We start from the raw sequence: 23,795 nt of genomic DNA on the forward strand, positions 1-23,795 counted from the left end.
CTATGTTATGCAAATCTCAAAGCTAATCAGGCAATATAAGAAGCGTCACGCCCTCAACCCCTGCTACCGCTTCACCTACGAGAACGAGAAAACGAGACCGCTTGCTGTGTGTATAGTATACATACATAATAATACAATGTCAAGATCCATCAAAGAGCTTATTCTCCATTACGACCCCATTAATGAAAGCAATATTTTTACTAGTGGGGACATTGTGGAGGGGCGAGTTGTTTTGGAAGTGACCAAAGAAATAAAGGTGGATACGTTTTTTGTGAAGTTCACAGGAGATGCGGACGTCTGCTGGACTGAAAATTCAGGAAAATACGAAATAACGTCCTACAGCGACCATGAGAGATACTTCAAACTAAAACAATACTTCATTCAAGAGAGCTCGAAAAAAGGTAAGTTGCACAAAATTTTAAATATTTATTATAAGTAGTTGTAGTAGTAGGCTACTTGTAGTATGTGTGCATCATTTAATTATATAATAATTTAATGGCAAAATAAATGCTCATAGTGCACTTACAAATCAAAGTAGGGGCAGTTACTCTCTCTCTCTCTCTCTCTCTCTCTCTCTCTCTCTCTCTGTGTGTGTGTGTGTGTGTGTGTGATAAGATTGGAAAATAATAACTGACTTCTTCTATTTCTTACTGTGATGTCTAAAGGACAAATCGAAAAGAACACCACTCTTGTAAGTGGAGAGACTTGTAAGTGATGAGTTTTCATATACATTGCACTAATATATAAATTACATTAAAAGTAAATGACATAAAAGTTGCAGGAAACCTGAAAAGATTGTTTGCTGACATTTGACTAATTATGCTTGTTGAAACAGGAACACACAACACTCTTTTAACTCATACTAACATGCCTTCTGTTTCACAGATGGACCAGTGATTAGACCAGGAAGTCATGTTTTTCCATTCAGTTTTCAGCTTCCTCAACAGTGAGTGATAAAACACAATCTATGGTACTTCAATGGTAGTTGTTCTTTATTGTGTAAATATGTGAACAGTTAAAAAAATAATAGCCGATAAACACAATGTAAAGAAGAACATAAAGAATATAAATATTAAAGGTCATTCCGTGCCAGATCAACCAACTTTCGGAAACTTTCCCAGCTTAAAATTTTGATTTGGTTAGTATTTTTTTCTGAAGAAAGACAAACAAATACAGGGTTCCCACGCTTCTTGAAAGCACTTTAACTTAATTTTGTTAGAGTAGCATGGTGCTATTTAAAAAATTGGCCTTTATGCGCTGCAAAAGCAAGAATGAAGCGGCTCTACTGATGAAGGAGCGACGTGAACGCATGGATCGTGATGCGAGCTCTGCATGATAAACCTGTGAGAAGCGTGGAGCTGTTTAACTCAGTCAGTGCCAGGGAAATGAAGAAATCATTTCATATTTAAATATTGAATACAAAAAAAAATCTCATAGCATTATTTATGAAATTGTAAATATATTAATGCCACTTTTGATGCCGCTTCTGTGTCACCTCTGCACTGCAAAGATGGATTTTGTTAATAATGATTTCATTTGATTGGGAACTGACCTATACTGTTATTATTCCAATTGAAAGTTAGAATTTGACATAAGGCAATGCGATACATCTAATAAGTTTAGAAAAAATGCCCTTATATAAGGAAAAAATGCCCCTGAATATCAGTTTAATCAACTTAACCTAAACCAGCCATGGTACCAGCACAAAAACACACTCAGCTAAATATTTAATTATTGTTATCAACAAAACTTTGAACATATTGAGTTCTCTTACGAGAGTACTCTCGTGTTGCGTAAGTTTAGCTTACGCTACGGGAAAACTCCTTTTCTCGAGAATACTGAAGCAAAAAAAAATATCCTTTAATTTTTAGAATGTAAAACGCATTTGCTGCAGCAGGCAGACATAGGCGAGACAGCTCGCGCGCCTATTGGCTGCTCTGCGGCAACTCCTGCAACCTATCAGTGCGTCTTGGCATGACTCCAGCGCCAATGGGAAGCCTTCCCTCGCTGTCGTCATAGCCCGCCAAAACAGGGTGTGGCTTCGCCTATAAAACCCCCCTGCACAGGTTGCACAAGTGATTTTCGTCTTCTTCAGCGAAGGACTTCGCTGGATCTAGAGAGAGAAGCAAAGCCGTCGAACAGCATCTCAGCGGGACGAGCTTGAGTCAAGGACCCGGCTGGATGTTCGCCACCTTCGCTCGCCGTACCTGCTGCGCTCCTGGCGCTCATATCCTTTTCAATCTCTCCGTTTTTCTCTAAAAAAGAGCAAAGGCATTTTTCAATGCCCATCATGTCCTGCGGCTCGTGCCGAGCCGTTCTCAGCGACGGGGACCGCCACGAGCTGTGCGCTTCCTGTCTGGGAAAGGACCACGCGGATCACGCGCTCGCCTAGGGCGGCTGCCGTGAGTGCGAATCTTTGACTCTCTCGACCCTGCAGGCTCGACAGGCTTTGTTCGCCATCAAACCCGCTATTTCTACGGCTTCTGCTGGGCCGCGCCGTAAAAAGCGCTGCTCACAAAGGGCACCAGAAGTCTCTGTGAAAGAGCACTCGCCGGCGGCGTCCCCGCGAGCCTCTTTCTCTGAGTCTCCCGTCTCTTTTCTCGACGGCCAACGCCCCGCTGTCGCGGCGCCCGACGAGATGGAGCGGGACATCGCGGAGGACGACAGCTGTTCGATTCTGGCGTCCGAGAGTGAGGTCTGGTCAGGCTCCATCCCTGACCCCGCCCCGTCGACGCAGGAATCCAGCGTGAGGGCTTCTGTCAAAGCTGAGCTTCTCCGTCTTATCACTAAGGCCGTAGAAGACCTCGAGTGGTCAACGCCCAAGGAGCCCGCGCCTAACAGGTTGGATGGCTGCTTTCTGCCTGGACGCCGCTCTGCACCTGTTTCAAGGCCCGCTCCCTTCCTCCCCGAGCTGCACGATGAGCTCTCCAAGTCATGGGGAGCTCCGTACTCAGCCAGACTAAAATCCTCTGTCTCTTCGACGCTCTCCGCGGTTGACGGCGCGAAAGACAGGGGATATCTTTGTGTTCCTCCCGTCGAGGAAGCGGTAGCGACTCACTTGTGCCCGCCCTCTGCGGGATGGCAGTCCAAGCTGAGCCTGCCCACTAAAGCTTGCCGAACGACTTCGACGCTGATCGGTCGCGCCTACGCCGCCGCCGGTCAAGCTGCCTCCGCTCTGCATAGTGCATACCATGGCCGTTTTGCAGATTCACCAGGCCAACCTTCTCCGGTCACTGGATGAGGCTGGCCCATCTGCGGAGAGCGTGACGGACTTGAGGAGCGCAACAGATTTAGCTCTCAGAGCTACCAAGACCGCTGCTCAAGCTATCGGCCGCAACATGGCCGCTCTCATCGCTCTGAGCGCCACCTGTGGCTAACGCTGTCCGACATGTCTGAGTTTTGACCGCGCCACTTTGTTGCACTTCAACGGGTTTGTTCGGTCCCTCTGTGAAGGGCTTCACGGAGCCATGAGACATTTTCTGCCGCGGCGTTCTAGTTCAGCAGCAGGCCGCGCTAGGAAGCAGCCGCCCGCTCGGAAAACAGCGCCCCCACTGCCTCCTCCACCCACCTCACAACGCCAGGATCGGGATACACGTCAGCGTTCACGCTCCACCAGCCGCCGCAGACCGCTTCCCGCCCGAGGACCCAGACACAAGCTCGCGCCGAGCTTTGAGCCTCCCAAGTCTTCTTAGCCACTCTAGGAAAACGCAGATGGTCAAGTCCCGCTGCGGCCAGACCGCCATTGAAGTATGCACGAACCACTCTCTCAGTTCCCTCAGCAGAGGCGACTCGAAGGGTGTATCCAGCAGCCAACGAGTCAGTTCCACAACTCGCTCGCCTGCACACAAACGCCGTTCTCATGGCGACCCACATATCTCTCAAAAAGAGCATTATTTTGGGTCATATTCCGGCTCAGGCCGAAGGTGTCTTAAATGTAGGACAGGTGCCCACTGCCCAGTGCCCACCCCTACACGGTCACAGGGGTCACACTCATTCAAGGTCGAAAACAATAAAGCTGGCTCAAGCCGCCCGACCGCTAAGTGTAAGAATTGTGCCCACTCCCCAGTGTTCACTCTTACACACAAGCACTACCCATGCAGTGTCCCACACCACCACAGGGTCCATATCAGTCAAACCGGCTCACGCCGTTCATATTCTGAGTGTAGGAAATGTGCCCGCTGTACAGCGCTCACCCCCGCTTGTGAATATGACTGTATCTGCGCCGCGCACACACATAGAGCCTCAATGTGTGAGCGCGCGCGCTGGCAGTGTGGTGAGTGCAGGTCACGTGTCTGCCTCTCAGCGCACACACTTCGCGAACAGAGCTGTATCTGTATCAAAGCAGCTGCCCGCGCTCACGACCGGGCCGCCAGTTACAGAAATACTGCGCGAAGCACTGTATGCCCCACTCGAAATGAACATGATGAACGAAGTACGTCATCATGGCTGGGTCTCCGTGTCCCCGAATATGAGCGACCACAACCCAGATTTCATTCTACCCCTGGCCATTCACGCGAAAGCGTGGGAAAGCATTCCAGGGGCTTCGAAATGGGTGCTAAATATAGTGAAAGGGGGATACTCGCTACAGTTCGCTCACAGACCACCGCGCTTCATAGCCCGGGACGAAACCTCGGTGAATCAGGAAGTAGCACACCTACTTCGCACCAAAATAGCGAATTTACTGAGAAAAGGGGCTGTGGAAACAGTTCCCTCGGCAGGAAGCGAGTTGGGGTTTTACAGCCGTTACTTCTTAGTACCAAAGAAGGATGGCGGGCTCTGCCCTATACTAGATCTCAGACACTTGAACAAAGCGCTGGTGAAGCGCTTGTTCAAAATGATTACAAACAGACAAATTCTCGCTCGAATTCGACCCGGGGACTGGTTTATATCAGTGGATCTGAAGGATGCTTATTTTCAGATTCAAATAGCAGCCCGTCACAGGCCCTTCTTGAGGTTCGCCTTCGAGGGCCAGGCTTATCAGTACACCGTTCTTCCCTTCGGCCTGTCTTTGGTACCTCGTACATTTATGAAGTGCATGGACACGGCCCTCGCGCCCCTCAGACGAAGGGCCGTGAGAGTCCTGAACTATCTGGACGACTGGCTAATTATAGCACAGTCAAAAGAAGAATTGGTGTTACACAGAACACTACTGCTGACCCATCTCGAGCAGTTGGGTCTCAGAGTCAACTGGGTCAAAGCATTCTACTCCCCAGCCAGAAAATTTCCTTTCTGGGGATAGAACTGGACTCCAGCTGTATGGTGGCGCGCCTGACGCGAGAACGCGCGGCAGTGATACAGCGCCTGGCAGCGACATTCACTGTGGGGAAATATCTCCCCCTCAGAGTGTTCCAGAGGATAATGGGTCTCATGGCCTCAGCCTCGTCGGTACTACAGCTGGGTTTGATGAATATGCGCCCTTTTCAACTATGGTTGAGACGGCGAGTACCAGCGCGAGCATGGACCTCAGGTCTGCTCCGTCTCACGGTGAATCAGACATGCGTTTCCACCCTGAAACCGTGGACAAGACCCGGCTGGTACCAGTCAGGCGTGAACCTGGGCATCGCTTCACGAATCAAAGTGGTCTCGACAGATGCGTCCAACACAGGTTGGGGCGCCCTATACGAAGGGAGACCTTCGATGGGCCAGTGGTCAAACGCAGAGAAGCGTCTCCACATAAACTGTCTAGAGATGAAAGCGGTCGAGAATGCCCTTCAGTTCTTCCTCCCTGCACTGAGGAACCACCACGTTCTAGTCAGAACAGACAACACGTCAGTGGTGTCCTACATAAATCGCCAGGGCGGCCTCAAATCCCGGAGCCTTTTTGCAATAGCAAAGCGCCTCCTCATATGGAGCCAGCACAATCTGCGCTCGCTGAGAGCGGCGCACGTGCCGGGCGTCCTGAACGTGGGCCCAGATATGCTATCCAGGGCAAAGCTCTCCCCAGGAGAGTGGTCCCTGCACCCCTTCACGGTGCGAAATATCTGGTTCGTTTTCGGCAGAGCAGAGGTAGACCTGTTCGCGTCGCAAGCCAGCGCTCACTGCCCAATGTTCTTCTCGAAAGAGATGGACGCGCTGGCCCAAAACTGGCCCAGACGCCCGCTGTATGCTTTTCCCCCGGTCGCTCTGTTACCACAGGTAATCAAACGACTCAGGGAGAGCAAATGCTCGATACTTCTCATAGCTCCGCTATGGGAGAATCAAGTTTGGTTCCCAGAACTGATAGAACTAGAGAGCGCGGCTCCATGGCCGATTCCGCTGAGGAAAGACCTGTTGTCTCAGGCCCAGGGAGCGATTTGGCACCCATACCCCGAGCTGTGGGCTCTGCATGTGTGGGCGATCAACTACCACCACTGCGCCTCCCAGAGGGAGTGCTGAACACGATCACAGAGGCAAGAGCTCCGTCTACTAGACGGCTTTACAACTCTAAATGGTCAGTGTTTGCTGAGTGGTGCTCAGCTCATGATTTAAACCCGCTAAAAGGTGAGGTAACGGTGGTTCTTTCTTTCCTACAAGAGCTGTTGGACAGCGGGAGAACCCCTTCCACGCTCAAAGTGTACGTGGCGGCCATAGCAGCGTTCACAAACCCTGCAAATGGCCAGTCGCTAAGGAAGAACAACCTCATAATTCGTTTCCTCAGGGGTGCTAGGAGGATGAATCCTCCTCGGTCACCCTCGGTTCCGGTTTGGGACCTTTCCACGGTCCTCGAGGCCATTATAACCTGGAAGTACCCGCATTACAGGCCAGACTGCTCTCAGTCTGATAATGCTATATTAACGTTGTCTACCCAACTCGGTTTGACTAGACTGTTGATATACTGCAAGTCCTGTGGCCTACACAGTTTAAGGTGGTCATACTGCCTTAACTGTATAGATATACGCTAATGCACCTATCTCATAACACCGAGTCGTCCCGCCCTGTTATGCCGCTGTGATTGCTTCACTTTACATGAGCCCCGGGCACTGTCCTTGGGACATAAGTGTTTGAAATTCAGCACGCACGGCGTTTTACATAGGGTTCCCGTAGCGTAAGCTAAACTTACGCAACACGAGAGTACTCTCGTAAGAGAATGACACTCGGTTACTAACGTAACCTCGGTTCTCTCTAGAGAGGGAATGAGTGTTGCGTAGCCTGCCGTGCTTGTGCTGCACTTTGGTTTCGACTCTAGTCGACTGAAATCACTTGTGCAACCTGTGCAGGGGGGTTTTATAGGCGAAGCCACACCCTGTTTTGGCGGGCTATGACGACAGCGAGGGAAGGCTTCCCATTGGCGCTGGAGTCATGCCAAGACGCACTGATAGGTTGCAGCAGTTGCCGCAGAGCAGCCAATAGGCGCGCAAGCTGTCTCGCCTATGTCTGCCTGCTGCAGCAAATGCGTTTTACATTCTAAAAATGAAAGGATAATTTTTTTGCTTCAGTATTCTCGAGAAAAGGAGTTTTCCCGTAGCGTAAGCTAAACTTACGCAACACTCGTTCCCTCGTACGTTAGTAACCAAGTGTCGATATTATGTTTTGTCATTGCACACCTCTAATGTACAGTATTCATTTTTATTTCTTCAGGTCTTAAAAGGGTCTTAAAACGCCTTAAATTTTACTTTTAAAAAAAGTGCAGCAACCCTGCATATTCTCCCATATTTTAATATATTTAATCAAGTAATGGTTCATGAAAAAGAAAACCAGTGTTAAATAATTATTAAAAGCAGGAAAGAGAAAGCTACAAACTGCATCTCTGGTTCAAACCCACACTCTCTCGTACACTGTACGAGCCCTCTCTCCTAATTGGATTTTATTGCAGTAATGATATACAGTAGGTCTTTGGAACTGTCCAGATTGGCAAACCCAGCTTTATTGTCTTCAAAGGTCAAAATAAAAGGTGCTTGAAAAAGTCCTTGAATCTGGTGTTCATGAATGAGTGGGAAGCCTGTAAATAGTGTTGAAAGCTCAAATATGAAATATATGGATGCATATTGACTGTAATCCACTATTTTGTAGAGGGGGTTAAAATGAAAATTTTCACCTGAGATTTGGAGCCAGATTACAGGGGATAAAAATGACTTTAGAAAGATGGCATCATCATTATTATTTTTTTACACAGAGATTGGTAGATCTATTTGTTAAATATGTTCAAGCTTTGTTACATTATATGCCAATCGTAGCAGTTCAAAAATGGGAAAAAGCTCTTGTGTTTTTGCCCCAAGTGTCACAGTGTCTGGTTTGAGTTCCCTGGGTCACCACTAGATGTCCTCCTTCCCCACGGTGTCTGTCACATTCTGAACTACATTCCCCCACGATCCTTGTTTCTTCATTGCACTCAGCTGTCCCTTGTCACTAATCATTGCACTCAGCCAATTCCCCATTAGCATTGTCATTTCTCTGTGTATATAACCCTGTCTGTTTTAGTATGTGTCACGGAGTCCTTGTTATGTATCACGCCACTTCTGAGTTCTGTTATTGCCTGTTGTTTTGTTCCTGTTTATGTTTGATTGCTACCCTTACTGCACTTGAATCTTCTCTCTATTTCCTACGTGTGGATCGTGACACCAAGTTTGCATGCCTGTAACTCAATAAGTTTTAAAGATTTCTCAATATCTTTTTATATTTTGGTGTTTAACAAACATTTATTTTGGTATCTTCATTTTAAAGGCCCCATAAGGCACAATCCCAGAGATATGGAGATCTAAATGCGGCTCCATGAGTCAATTGGTTAATTGTGCACATTTTTAGTAAATCAAATGTGGGTCACTTTGCATACAGCTGATACGTTTTTCTTTTAAAGAGGAATATCTGAACAACCTATAATATTGAAACTAGAAACATATCTCATTTTTTCTATCAACACAATTGCATGGAATATACCTGTCTAAGTGCCAAAAATCCAAATCTGAAATGGTGGAAAGTTGAGGCTCATTAACTTGCTCTCAAAATTGTATTTTTGAGAATCTATATTTGAATCATTTTCAGGGATATTTGGAAGATGGGATTTTGTTCATTTTAACAGCTTCTGAAACTACCAAGAGTTCAAATATGCAGTATCGTGTAACTACATGTTACCACATTACTATTCCAATATCTGGGATTGAACTATATAGGGCCTTAAAATTGAAGATTCCATTGCTTCGGAAAAGTATTTGTATGGCACTCTAGACAGGTATTTTCTATGTAATTATGTTGAAACGAGATGCATTTCTAGTTTCAACATTATATGTTGTTCAGATAATCCTCTTTAAAGGGAAAATATGGCAAGCCGTTACCCAAATTGTACCCAGCGTTACTCATCGTAATTGCATTTTTACTAGTAAGAATTCAAATAGAGAGCTCTACAATTCATTTCTTACTAGTAGCAATTACAATTAGAGAGCTCTCTAATTCAATTATAACTAGTAAAAATTACAATTAGAGAGCTCTCTAATTCAATTATTACTATTAAGAATTACAATTACAGAGCTCTCTAATTCAATTCTTACTAGTAACAATTCCAATTAGAGAGCTCTACAAATTAATTTTTACTAGTCATTATGTCTCCATTGACTTCCATTCATTTTTAATTACGGCGCTCTACAATTGAATTGTTACTAGTAAGAATTACAATTAGAGAGCTCTCTAATTCAATTATTATTAGTAACAATTACAATTAGAGAGCTCTACAATTCAATTATTACTAGTAACAATTACAATTAGAGAGCTCTCTAATTAAATTCTTACTAGTAAGAATGCAATTACAGAGCTCTCTAATTAAATTTTTACTAGTAAAAAAACGAATTAAAGATATGTATAATTGCAGAGCTCTGTAATTGAATTAAAGAGCTCTGCAATTGCATTCTTGCATTCTTACTAGTAACAACTGAATTAGAGAGCTCTCCAATTGGAATTGTTACTAGTAATAATTGGATTAGAGAGCTCTCTATTTAAATTGTTACTAGTAAGACTTGAATTAAAGAGCTCTGCAATTGCATTCTTAGTAGTAACAATTCAATTGTAGAGCTCTCTAATTGTAATTCTTACTAGTAACAATTCAATTGTAGAGCTCCGTAATTAAAAATTAATGTAAGTCAATGGAGACATATGACTAGTAAAAATTAATTTGTAGAGCTCTCTAATTGGAATTGTTACTGGTAATAATTTAATTAGAGAGCTCTGTAATTGTAATTCTCACTAATAATTGAATTAGAGAGCTCTCTAATTGTAATTGCTACTAGTAAGAATTGAATTGTAGAGCTCTCTAATTGAATTCTTAAGAGTAAAAATGCAATTACGATGAGTAACGCTGGGTACAATTTAAGCTAAAACGGCTTGCCATAGGAAAAAGTATCAGCTGCCTGTATGCAAAGAGTATGCAAATCCACATTTGGTTTTCGACCACTAAAAATGTGTACGACTAATTTTCTCATGAACCACATTAAGATCCCCATATCTCTGGGATTGAACCATATAGGGCCTTTAAAATGAAAATACCAACAGAAAAGTTTGACAAGAACCAGAAGGATATTAAGATGTAATACTACAGGCATACTGTAGCATAGTAACAGGCATACAAACTTGTGAAAAAAACAAAACAAGAAGTGCCATTTCCCATTTTTGAACTGTCACTGTTGGCACACAATATCACAAAGATTGCTAAAGTAAACAGATTTTACAAATAGATCTACCAGTATTGTGTCTAAACCAAGCGTGCCGCACAAGCCCTGAAAAGTGAAGCCAAAGTGTCTAGATCGCCCACCGGTGACTGGTGATAAGAACCATATAGGGCCTTAAAATTGAAGATTCCATTGCTTCGGAAAAAGTATTTGTATAGCACTCTAGACAGGTATGTTCTATGTAATATTGTTGAAACGAGATGCATTTCTAGTTTCAACGTTATTTGTTGTTCAGATAATCCTCTTTAAAGGGAAAAAGTATCAGCTGCCTGTATGCAAAGAGTATGCAAATCCACATTTGGTTTTTGACCACTAAAAATGTGTACAATTGACTAATTTTCTCATGGAACCACATTAAGATCCCCATATCTCTGCGATTGAACCATATAGGGCCTTTAAAATGAAAATACCAGCAGAAAAGTTTGACAAGAACCAGAAGGATATTAAAGTCCCCGTCAACCGGAAGTTGCAAACGACTTTTCTCCAGTGTTATGACGTATTTCCAAGTGAAACGGAATATTGAACAGAGGGCAGGGTTTTACTTAGCGCTCCTCCTCTCAATCTCTCGCTCATAGCAGACTAACGGTTTGAGGGGAGTGGTTAAGCGTTTTCAAACCAAGCGGTCAAACCTACGTCATCAGAAAAAGACGCCATTCCAGACCGGAAGAAACTTTTCAGATTTTGATTAAAGATTACCATGACCAAATTTTTTTTTTTTTATATTTACTTGCACGGATTAATTGTTCACCACAAGACTAGTAATATGCGCTAACAAAGTAAATAGGGTCAATTTTGATTACATGGGGACTTTAAAGGTGCTCTAAGTGATGTTGGGTGAAGTCACTTCTTGTTGACGTTTAAAGTATTGTCAAACAAAATGGAGGCTAGCTCGATCCCATCCCCTCCCCCTCCCTTCCGTGCTTCCTGAAACAGTCATGAACCATTTAGAAAAAACAAACTGGATTTACCCACCAGTCCAGCAAAAACAGAGCCACACGTCTCTTTGGTCGTCTGTCGGCCATATCAAGAATATACATTTTTAACGTTAGTCGTTGTCGTCTACATCTCTCCTCTAGCTAACTTCCCTCTTCATGCTTCCCTCTCCTCCACTCCCCACACCCCCCTTCATGTGCACACGCACTAACCCCCCACCCCCAAATCATTCTTGTCGGTTATTGGCTGGAACCACAGATCTATATAATGACTGGATAGCTCATGACGTTCTAAACTGCCATCAGGCAGTGACGCCACCGGTGACACCAAGTGTTTGAGCAGCCATCTTACGATTCCCTACCAGCAGAGGTCTCCAACGGCCGTTATACAGAGATTGGTAGCTCCAATCAAAGAGTATAGAAGTACCAAGAGGCTAAACTCAACAGAAAGTTCCATTGCAACAAACACACCCATACGCAAATCTGCAGCTCCGCCATCTTGGACTGAACGCAACACTGCTGTCATAGAACTGAACGATACCGGCTCCAATTCAAAAAGCGGTTAAGGGAACTAAATAGTAGTTTCTAGTTTTTAATATCTCTATAGCAGACATCCCAAGTCTCCCAGAAGTTCCAGGAGTCTCCCGCAAATTGATAGCGGCTCCCTGATGCCAGCAAATTAGCTAAAATCTCCCGGAATCTAGAGCAAGCGAGCAAGAGCGCGCAGCTCCAAACCGTGTAGAGCACATGGCAGAAAGGGTGAGGGAGTGAGAGACCTTGCGTGTGTGTGCTAGTGTGCGTGTGTGCCTCAACAAGCGCATGTAAGACAGAGCATCCTGATTGGCCTGTTTCGGTAAGTTTAGTGAAAAAGTTTGGTACTACACCCAAATAAAATCTTACTGAAAGCTCATTTTTTTTGAGAAATCAACCTAAAATGTGGAGCACAACTTGTTCAGATTTTTTGCTTTCATTTTCTTGCAGTTATAGAGTAAAATATATTTTGTAATATATATATTTTATATAAAATATAAATAATTAAATTTTTAAATTTGTACATTTTAATAAACTCAAACTTATATAACTTTTTTTCTGTTTCACTTTCATAATTTATTTCCCTCCAACAATAATCTGGCAAATGTGTTCTTTAAAACAAGACCAACCATAGGTCCATATTCCAAAGCATTCTTGAATTACAACCATTTAAGTTTGGATAGTGGTGAGGGGAGGGGGAGGGGGGGGGGGGGGACAGTTAAAGGGTTAATTTAGTGATAACGATGAATTAATAAAGCGGTCATTTGCCAGGTTAGGTGTTCATATATCTCTGAAAATATGCGATTTAAAAAGCCCATTTCGAGTCTTGACAATTTCGACCAAATACATAACGTTAACAAACTGTTACTGCGGTTATGGGATAGCTTACATTAACATTACAGCACCTGTTATCGTTGACGTTAGCTCACTTTAACGTTAATAAAAACCTTTTCTACTTTACCTCTCTGGATCTTTGGAGAATCTATGAAATGCTAGTTGATTGGTTGTACACTGATAGTTGTTGCAGTTGATGGCAGAACACTGTTTTCTTAGTTTCCAATTATTTCCAGACATAATGTTAATGCTGTATACGGTAGTTGTGCTAACGGTAAAGCCGTTGGTTCAGTCCAAAATGGTGACAGCACGACAGCAGCGCCATCTAGCGATTGTTATCAAAACTGCAACGGAGTTTCGCCTCTTGGTAGGCCTACTTCTATCCTCTTTGCTCCGATGGCACTTTCAAGATAACCCGCTGTGCAGCATACAAGTGTAACGTTCACAGAAGGATGTAGAAAAACTTTCCACAGGTTGTAATTCAAGCCCTATAAGTATACTTAGTAATTATAATTATAGTAATTTATATGCACAATTGTCGCTATGCCCATGTTGTTTTCTCCGAGGCAAGAGTAATGCTTAAAAAAACAACAACAACAACAAAAAACAACAACGCTAAAACAGTCAACAGTAGCCTAAGAAACCTCAGAGCAGCATTAAATCACAATTAAGTGTCCAATAGCGACACCATTTGACAGCTTCAAACGAGCTTCGTGCAGAGTTGTCGTTATTAGGCCTACATTGACTCATCATACAATTTGTATTATGCATTTCATGAACATATACTTGCTAACTAATCAAAAACTTTATTTGAACTACTGATCTATAAAACACAATCGGTCTTCCGACCTTTAACTATCCTGTCAATTGATATTTGATATGCGCGAGGGAGAGAGCATACAGCGCTCCTGTTGTCTGAAGACAGCGAGAGTGCGCGCGCGCGGCCTGCTCGCTTATGCGCCCTGTCCACTGATCTAAATAATTTGTTGTTACGGTGACTTATTTGTTCCCTCGTTTTAATAAATCATGGACTCGAATTAACGAATTACAACGTGGCCACTATATAGTAAAACAAAGGAACAAATTAGTAAAACGTGCTGAGGTATTATTAATTTGTGGCCACGAAACAATAGCCTATTCACCTGAATATTCACCAATTCACAAAAATATAGGTCTTTAGCATTTACTACTTAATTAATAGTATCAAACTGTTTTTCTTACCTGTGAAGATAGCTCTTCAGTGAAGGCCAGCTAGTGTTCTCATACAGTTTTTTTATTCCTTGCTTTTGCAAAGAAATTGCTGTTTTTTAAGCAGGAAAAATTTCCGACTTTAAACAAATACCCATTTAAATGCTTAGGATGTTTGCATTGTAAAAATGTACAGGGAGACTTTAGATTTAAAAACGGTGTCTGGCAATGTTTTCTCAGTCAAATCTTAAAATTTCCTATTGATTCAATAGAACCATGAGCTCACTAGGGAATACCAATATGGCAGCGTGGTGGCTTCACTGTTTATGACGTCATGAGCTATCCAGTCATTCTATATAGATCAGTGGCTGGAACACTGTTTGTTATGTTTCGTGGTCCAGGTTGGGCCAGTTTGTTTTTCTTGCTGTTTGAGGACCCTGGGCTGTGTACAGAGATCACGTTTTTTTTTTAGTTTTTTTTTTTACAGTGTGTTTAGGGGACAGGCAGCTAGTGGATAGTGAGGAGATGTTTGCTGTATGTGACAAAAAATGTATTGGCCTAAAAAACGCATGACCTCGCTTAGAGCCCCTTTTAAGATGTAATACTACTTGAGTTACAGGCATGCAAACTTGTGAAAAAACACAAGAAGTGCCTTTTCCCATTTTTGAACTGTCACTGTTGGCATATAATATCACAAAGATTGCTAAAGTAAACAGATTTTACAAATAGATCTACCAATCTCTGTGTAAAAAATAAATTAATGATGCTGCCATTTTCCTAAAGTCCATTACATTCATGAAATGTATTATTTTGGCTTTCTTCATCATTTCTGTATTCCTTTCAACAGAAATTTTTTTTTATCAAAATTAAAAATTTTAGCCGGGGACCTCTGGTTGAGTTGACATCGAATGACCATAGGCAAAACTGACCCCTGCATCATCGTCTTCTGAAACAGCAGATGTCAGTCATATTCATGGCTCATTATTCTAGAATATTTCATTTAATAATATTCTGGATATGTTATGTGAAGTAAAAAAAAAAAAAAGTTGTAAAGTATATTATATGCAGGTATGCTAACAGTTATTTGGAATAAATTAAAACTTATCATACAGTTGCAATTGCTAAAGTGCACATAGGACCATATTATGCACTGTAATAATGCTTGTCAGTATTTTCTGAAAACCAAAAGATGTTTATTTTACCTTCATTTCAGAAACATGCCTCCATCTTTTAAAGGACAGCATGGCTCGGTTAAGTATGTGTTGATGGTAAAGCTGAAGAGGTCTTGGAAGCCATCATCTACTACATGTACGGAAATATCCTTTTTGCCCAGGAATGATGGGACCAATGATCATTTACTGGTATGAATTATAATACCATGTTTGACTCTTTGGTGTTCATCTTTTAATAAATAGAGAGATTATGTAACTGCTTATACTGTTATCAGAACTCATGTAATGTGATTTAAACCATTTGCTTGTGACCTAGAGCTTATAGAAAAATTTATGTAATTTTAGTTTACTTATTTATTTATTTTTTTAAATGTTTTTTTGTTTTTGTTTTTGTATACATATATATACAGCAACCACAATCTGGCACAGCAGACAAGAAGATGAAACTTTTTGGCTCAGGAAAAATGTCAATGACAGTAACAGCTGACAAAACTGGCTATATGCAAGGTGATAATCTGTGTAGCTCTTAAGCAACTCAAAGCTGCATAAACTAAAGACACTAGCCTGTAATGCCAATGGCCGGGTTTCCATCAACATATTTTTATGCACATTTTGAGATATTGCATAAAAATCCTGGATGTAAATATTTCTATTGATATTTATCTCCAATTTCTCTGAGTGTGACTACTTTGTTCTCCTAAACACACTAAATGAAAACACTGCTTTATCTGCAAATAGGTTTTACATAAATTAAATTTGCAACCTGGATGGAAAACCCTGCCATAGTAATTTTGTATTTGTTTTCCATTGTTGATAAATGTATCCCTAACTCCTTATAATTCCTTACATTGCTGCAGGGGAAACAATCAGAGTTTCTGTTGATATTGACAACTCTTCATCTCGTGACATCAAGCTAAAGTACAGCCTCAAGCAGAAACAGACCTTCATTGCTGGCAGCAGCACTAATAAAGAACTTAAGGATATAGTCAAAGAAACTAAAGATCGCATCCCATCTGGAGAAAAGACAAAATCCGTAGTGGACATAAACCTTCCACGTGACCTGACTGTCAACATTGAAAACTGCAGAATTATAAAAGTGCAGTATGATCTCAAGGTGCTAGCCTATTTTATCTTCCTTAGTATTGCTATATTTAAAGTGACAGTTCACCTCCAAATTAAAATTTACTCACCCTCATGTCATTTTAAACCTGTACAACTTTCTTTCCTTTTTTGGAACACCAAAGAAGATATTTTGAAACCGTTGAAATATTCTTCAAATGTCAGAATATCTTCTTTTGTATTCTGCAGAAGAAATTTAGAATAAAATCTAAATAAATAAAGAATTAAAAAAAAAAAAAAAAATCTTTCATTTACTCACCATTAAAAGAAAAGAAAATGGAAGTAGTAACTATTCCTTTAATTGTCACAAATTTCTCAAATGCTTTCTAATTTGTGTGGTAAAAGACTATAACAACATTGATTTTACAGCATATACAATACTTTCTTGCAAAGAGTAAAGCAAAAATAAATAAATAGTTTTCTCTCCTTTGTAACTTCAACACATAGTTTCACAGTTTGCTTGAACTATTCTGTACATGGTTGTCTTTCAGGTCTATCTGGATGTGTCTTTTGCATTCGATCCAGAAGTCATATTCCCTGTGGTTATTCTTCCAGCTGACCAACAATGTCCTCCCTGGCAATGCCCACCTGTGGGATTCCAGCCATATCCGCCGCCTCAGCCTAACCTTGTGCCCTATCCTGGTGGACAACCACCTCCATATGCAGAACTTTACCCCAATCTGAATGATCCTTCAGCGCTGCCCTATCCAGGAGCTGCTGCAGGGCTTTACCCAAATCCAAATGCCATGCTGCCTGTTTTCTATCCGACTCAATCTGCACCAGTTTATGATCCAAATCAAAGCACTACAGAATCCTCTCCTAATGTGCCTTAGTCTTCTTCACCAGAAAAACTTCTGACTACCACTTCTGATGTCAATTATAACTTCATGGTTTTATCTGCATGAATTCAAGCTTGGTGCCTATTATTGTGCCTCTTTAAACTTAGGACTGTTCTTAATTTTACAAGGAATGTACACTATAAGCTGCAGTTTTTGAGATGTCAGGTTTATTTGGTCTTTGTAGTTGTAAGGCCCGGCTCGATCGGCCCAATGGAGGCATCCGGTCAGCGCGTGAAGGTCTTTTATCGTGGCAAAGTAATTTGATTAAATGAAATACATTTTCTTATATGTATTTTCTCGTTATTTCATCTGACTCCATAAATGAAAAGGTTTTTAATGATATCTGTGCATCATTAAATGTGAGTGAATGTTTGACTATTCTTTTTTAACTCTTTACTGCAAATAATGTCAGAGTCCGTTAGAATAAAATCAAATAATGTTTACAATTTATTATGTCAGGTAAATGTATCATGCCAATTACATAATCAGTTCAAAGATAATCAATACAAAACATGAAAGGCTCTGGAATAAAGAGAAGAGATGTGAACCCAACATTAGGAAATACATGATGCTGTGAGTCTCGGCCGCTCTCAGCATTCACAGGCTGATCTGAGGTACAGTATCGCGCTGATCCTTCTCGTTGCATTTCTTTATATAACATTTGCTAACAATGGGAATTTACATTGAGTTTACACCTTTGAGAACAGGAGGCCGTTTGCCTGGAGACCCACCCTCCTTTGTGTGCCAGTTATCGCTAAACTCTTAAAAGCTTATTACCTTTTGTTTTACTTCTTTGGGAATGAGACCTTTGTACCAGTCGCACTGAGACATTTTAAGTGATACCAAACATGTATAATACTCGATGATAATTATTCACATTAAACAATATAGATTTTTGGGTGAATTTCATGTGATCTCAGCATGAGAGAGTGGGGGAAGAGGGGAAGAGATGTATTCTGAGGTGAGACTTTGCATCTCAAATGGTGATGCCAACTTCACAAAAGTGAGTTCAAATGTTAATTTCCTTTGTTCTCTCAGAGAGTAGCTCTCTCTTCCAGTTTTTCCAGGCCCCTTTTCCCATGTGCTCCAAAAACACAGGTCTAAAAACTTCGCTATCCTTTATTGCAGTACAAAAACATTTTTAAAAATGTCTCTGACCACTGTTCCTACTTCCTACTGTTCTAGCAAGGAAGACAGAGTGGGCCGACAATGTCCACTTTTAATGCTCTGTCATCCCATTACTCCTCTTTTTTATGATTTATTTCCAACAAATAACATGTACAAGGGTAACTTTATATTACATCAGAAGAACACATCACATGCTTAATACAATAGAAATTGCAAAAAAAAAAAGAAGAACAGAGAGGGTACATATCTATATATTGTTGAATAAGCATAAATATACTTTTCAAATGAAAATGTTAAAGCGTAACTCTCGCCAAAATGCAACCTAGGGTCTTTTTGTGAATCTACCCGAGACAAACTATCGTTTAAAAGCATAATTAGGATGGAAACGCCATTTTTAAGATTGACCGTATTTTCGTTTTCGGTCAAATTGCCTTTTGAATGGGAGTGCTAGGGGCACTACTAGAATAGCATCAAAATCACTATTTTTAAAACACTAAGAAGGCTCGGCACAACATGAAACTTTGCTCGAAGTATCACCAGGGACTCTACACATGAACTCGAGCATTTACAACATTGTTTGTGTACACAGAGTTTACTAAAAAGAAAGGTTTTGAACATCTCACTGTAGCTGTTGTTGTTTCCGGCCGCCAGCATTTTGTCAGTCAAAAATAGTCCATCTCCGAATGCGAATGAACTGACTCTGAATTTTAGTATTGTTTCTTATATGAGGATCCTTTTTCACTAACGACAAAACAACAAATTATCCGTGAATTTATATGGAACTAAGCTTTAGGAGCTTTCCATCTTTACTCTCCTCCCTGTTACGTTGCAATCGAAGATCGCTTATGCTCGAAAACTCATGAAACCTTGCACACGCTTCAGAAGTGGTGAAAATGGGTGATATGGGTTTCAGATGTAGGTGTGGCAAAATGGCCCGATAGCACCACCTACAATATTTCCCCGGCTCTACGGTTCACGTACAGGTATTAAATTCGGTACATGCATGTAATGACCCAATACCTAAAAAAAAGTCTCTTGGAGCGTAGCCCTAAACACAACAGGAAGTCAGCCATTTTGAACATCGATGCCACAAAACAAGAATTTGTTGTAACTTACGATGTCCGATCTGCCCCAGACTTTACATGTTTGATAGAGTCCTGTCCTGAACAAATCTGCATGACAATATCTGCCTTCCCAGAAAAATTAATAAAGACATCGTTAAAATAGTCCAAGTGACTACAGTGGCTCAACCTTAAGTTTATCAAGCGACAAGAATACTTTTTGTGTGCAAAACCCCCTAAAAATAACAACTTTATTCAACTATTCATTTTCTTCTGTGTGGGCCTCTGAGTGAGTTCACGTAGTGTAACAGCACAGCGCTTATGGGTTGTATGTCAGAAAGTAGGCTCGCTATTGGCTGACGCTGGTCATGTGTGTGATGCGTGTGATGCTGGCCAATAGTGAGCCTATGTTATGTCAATATAGGCTAAAATCTTAAGTATTTGATCGTTAGTTTGACATGTTCACCGACAACCGCTTAATGACCATTGCGGTCACATTTTACCTCCTACGAAATTCTGGCAGTGTCAGAAGGTGTGAATTCTACGACGACCGTCAAATTGTCTTTGTTTTTTCAAGACAAGCCATGACCAAAATTAATGTTAGAGATTTCTTTGTAGCCACCATTTCAATCCCTCGTGTAATGCAGCTGACATCACCGAACCTGTTATTGATGGATGATATAAAACTCCGGTTCTCGCGTCTGTTTTTAACGCGTCTTAACTGCCATACAGTCTGACATGACAACTGAGATCTTACAGTGTGACATGGCTCACAGTTATGATGTTTTTATCCCGGCTTAAATGGACACCAGGGGTCCGTTCTTCGTACGTCACTAACTCACTTAGCTGGATTTGATTGTTGGCGATTTGGCATGATCTTGAATTGTTTGGTTCTTCAGCGCTCATCATGGACTTGCTGTCATAGCAACAGGTGCGCAAGCTTAAACCTGCTCGGGAGCAGGCTTATTTCATGTTAACAGGATTAGATCCCGGCTTCATAAGCGGAGCTGATACGGGAAGTCCAGCGCAGCGCGATAGTGCACTTTCTGAGATATATATTTTTCTTGTGATTCGTGAGATTGTCGTTTTTTGTCGCTTTTATGTTTAAAAAACAGTTTTAGTTTTTTTTTTTTTTTTTTTGCATTTCCAAGCCACTTAAAGGAGAACTCCGGTCAATTTTAACATTGAGCTAATTTTTTTGTACATTTGGAGTGCTGTCAATACAGAGAACAACGACAAAAATCGGTGTTGCCTACACCGAGTTATTCTATTTTTAAAATTTGCACCCTGTTGACTTCAATGGGGCAAGTTTTAAACCTGCTTTTAGCCTCTTAACATCCTTGATGTGTCATTACAAGTGCACAGAAAATGTGAGTGATTCCTTCAGAGTGAACACGAGTTAATCTGACTGCAGTAGATGTGAAAGATATGTATAAAAATGATGTTATTTAAGCCAGCGCAAATACCTGTGTTTACATCCTGTTTTCGGTTGAAGTCCAAAGTAGTCGATTGCCGAGTTCACACGCATAGGTTTATCACGCGCGTGAACTCGGCAATCGACTACTGTGGACTTCAGCCGAAAACAGGATGTAAACACAGGTATTTGCGCTGGCTTAAATAACATCATTTTTATACATATCTTTCACATCTACTGCAGTCAGATTAACTCGTGTTCACTCTGAAGGAATCACTCACATTTTCTGTGCACTTGTAATGACACATCAAGGATGTTAAGAGACTAAAAGCAGGTTTAAAACTTGCCCCATTGAAGTCAACAGGGTGCAAATTTTAAAAATAGAATAACTCGGTGTAGGCAACACCGATTTTTTTGTCGTTGTTCTCTGTATTGACAGCACTCCAAATGTACAAAAAAATGAGCTCAATGTTAAAATTGACCAGAGTTCTCCTTTAAGACCCAATGTTGTAAAGCAGTTTTTTTTTTTTTTTTTTTTTTTTTTTTTTTTTAGGCTATCATAATTTTTTATGAAGATCATACAATCATGACCATGCCGATTACAGATATGTCACTCAGGCTTCACTAACGTGATTGGTACCATAGACTAATAGGCTACCATAGACTGCCATCAAGGCCTCAATGAAGGGGATTATGTGAACAGAAAGGGGATTCACAATGTAAATGTGCAGCCCAGTTACTATTGTGATTCTTAATATCCCAGATTAGTAATATTATATCAAATTAAAAAAAAGGCAGTTGACTAAAATCTTCCATATCACAAATGTGAAAGCAAAATGGCCAGGATCTGTGCATGACTTAAGAATTTTCAGAGATTCACATTTATACACATTATTTGAAAGTGGTAAGAAAAGTTCCACAATTAAATATCAAGCTCACTGTATTACATACACTTATGCTGATCCTAACAGAACTGCATTTTTTCATAGGTGATTATGACATGTTTCTGCCTGCAGACAGGTGTTTTATGACCCCATTCCCTGACCCAAACCAGTTACAGTGCAGCTCTAGCCAGGACAAGGGCACACAATGAAATGAACTTTGGCTAACTAAAGGGAAGATTTCAGTGTCTGAAAAGTCTGAGGGTTGCACACCTGACAGGGCCTGTGACATTGTTGCATGTGCCATATTACACAACACTGCCAAAAAAAACAAAAAACACTTTTCATTAAATGTTTAATAAAAGACAAATATGCTTAGTTCCTTGAGTTTTATTTCAGTTGTTCTTTGTAAAGAAAAGCCAGTGGTCAAGTGCCTGCATCAAGAGATATTAGACACATGCCTCATGCAACAAATAAAAAGGAAAAGCTATGTCTCCTCTGTCTGTGCAGACTCTTCTGTAGGCCTTTCTGTAGATGTGGAATCCTGCAACTTATATTGCTGCCATAAAGCATACAAGTATAAATTAAGTAAAGTTATTTATGCACTTGCAGGTAGGCTAGTTCCTCCATTTGACAGTTATCTGAGAGGGTTTATTCACTGTCCAGTACAATGGAAACAAATGGACATTACAAAGTCTTATACTTTCTTTCCTTTGGAAAGTTAGAAAATGTCCACTTACTGCACATATTTCAACCACCACTTTCTTGGGAACAGATACAAGTGTTGGTGTATTATGTAAAAGTGCACAAGAGGAAAACACAATGTCATTACAATGAACTACACTGGGGAAAAATGTGATCAATAACCCATGGCAAAATATTTTTACATTAACATAAGTTTATCAGTTTTCACTTTCACAAGTCAAAGCAATTCATCATTACTCAAGATTTAACAGTTGAAATGACTATACGGCCTTAATTTAATGCAGCAAAAATGATTTTACAGTGTAGGCTACTAAGATCTTTTCTATTTTTTTCTCAGCCTTTTTCTTGGTTGCTTTTATAAACAGAACATCATTTATTTAACAGTACCTTTTATAAAAGAGACTATAATATAACTAAAAATTACCATTATGTAGAATATTTTTGTACTTCACTTTTATTTGTTCCCATGTTCTAATGTGGTGACTCTGACATTACAATGAACAAAGTAATTATGCAATTATTAAAATACAAAAATATAGGCTAATAAGTGATAAAAACATCTAACATGGCCACTTCTAACGGATTTAAATTGTCTGCTACCTTTTGCCAGCCCTCTCTCCTGGCTTTTGCAGACTTTGAGGTGTTCCCTGGCGTTTTGATCAAACATTAAAATTCCGAATAAACTTCGACTATTAGTTCTTGCTCTGCTGAGGAGAAAAACTGTGCGCGCTCTTTGGCCACGCTGAGCAGCCAATAGCAGCGTTGCTGATCAATGTTTCTACTATCGATACATATCCCCTTTTAACCAGCGCATGAACGCGCAATTATCTCAGATAACTCAATCCAGCGATACTAATCATATCCGGCAAGTGTGTTCGAAGAACCGAGTTAGCCAGATCATGATTCGCACGATGATATCATCTTGGATGTCTCATTTGATCTCGGATGTAATAAGCAACGTACGAAGAACGGGCCCCAGGTCAGCATCCGTTTTGCAGGCTTCTGTTTCTCTCAGTTCTCGCCATTCTGAAAAAGCCGGTCCGATATTTACTCGAGTCTGACTTCTTGCTCAGTCTCCCGTTTCCTCTTTTGTTGGTCCTCCGACAAAGATTTCCTAGCTTTCTGCTTCTTTTTTACAGGCTCAGCAGTATTCTCAGACATAACTCAATCTATCGTTGTCCTTTGCTTATAGCTAGCCGGTGCTTGAATAGGGGCGTGTACGTGTGCAGTGCCGTCAAGCAATTCGTTACATCGCGAGACCTGATATCACGCGATACTTCCTGAAGGCGAGGCCGGCAGTTGCAAGTGAGTTTTTTCCGCTCTCGGGAACCAGGGGGGTGCGAAACCACCACCATTCAAC

At 41.2% G+C, this 23,795-nt stretch overlaps 2 protein-coding genes across 2 annotated transcripts in view; both read left to right on the plus strand.

The window, feature by feature from the left end:
* Window position 1: 1 nt before the first annotated feature.
* Window positions 2-23,795, plus strand: part of LOC307159515 (arrestin domain-containing protein 3-like) — a 40,724-nt gene continuing 16,930 nt past the window's right edge. Inside the window, exon 1 of the mRNA XM_079872942.1 lies at window positions 2-30. The gene's annotated coding sequence lies outside the window, so the exon portion shown is untranslated. The remainder of the gene's footprint in view (window positions 31-23,795) is intronic.
* Window positions 72-17,622, plus strand: LOC307159514 (arrestin domain-containing protein 3-like). Its single transcript, XM_079872940.1, has 7 exons — window positions 72-401; window positions 666-707; window positions 886-946; window positions 15,330-15,477; window positions 15,699-15,795; window positions 16,146-16,402; window positions 16,899-17,622. The coding sequence occupies exons 1-7, from the start codon at window positions 137-139 to the stop codon at window positions 17,238-17,240; spliced, it is 1,212 nt and encodes a 403-aa protein (XP_079729066.1). The 5' UTR covers window positions 72-136; the 3' UTR covers window positions 17,241-17,622.

This window comes from Squalius cephalus (assembly GCF_949319135.1).
Source record: "Squalius cephalus genome assembly, chromosome: 5".
Lineage (NCBI taxonomy): Eukaryota > Metazoa > Chordata > Actinopteri > Cypriniformes > Leuciscidae > Squalius > Squalius cephalus.

Excerpts from the sequence above, each read along its gene's own strand:
- LOC307159514 (XM_079872940.1), top strand. The coding sequence starts at position 137 with ATGTCAAGATCCATCAAAGAGCTTATTCTCCATTACGACCCCATTAAT. Across the intron at positions 402-665 it reads TCAAGAGAGCTCGAAAAAAG|GACAAATCGAAAAGAACACC; the intron begins GTAAGTTGCACA and ends TGATGTCTAAAG. Across the intron at positions 16,403-16,898 it reads AAGTGCAGTATGATCTCAAG|GTCTATCTGGATGTGTCTTT; the intron begins GTGCTAGCCTAT and ends GTTGTCTTTCAG.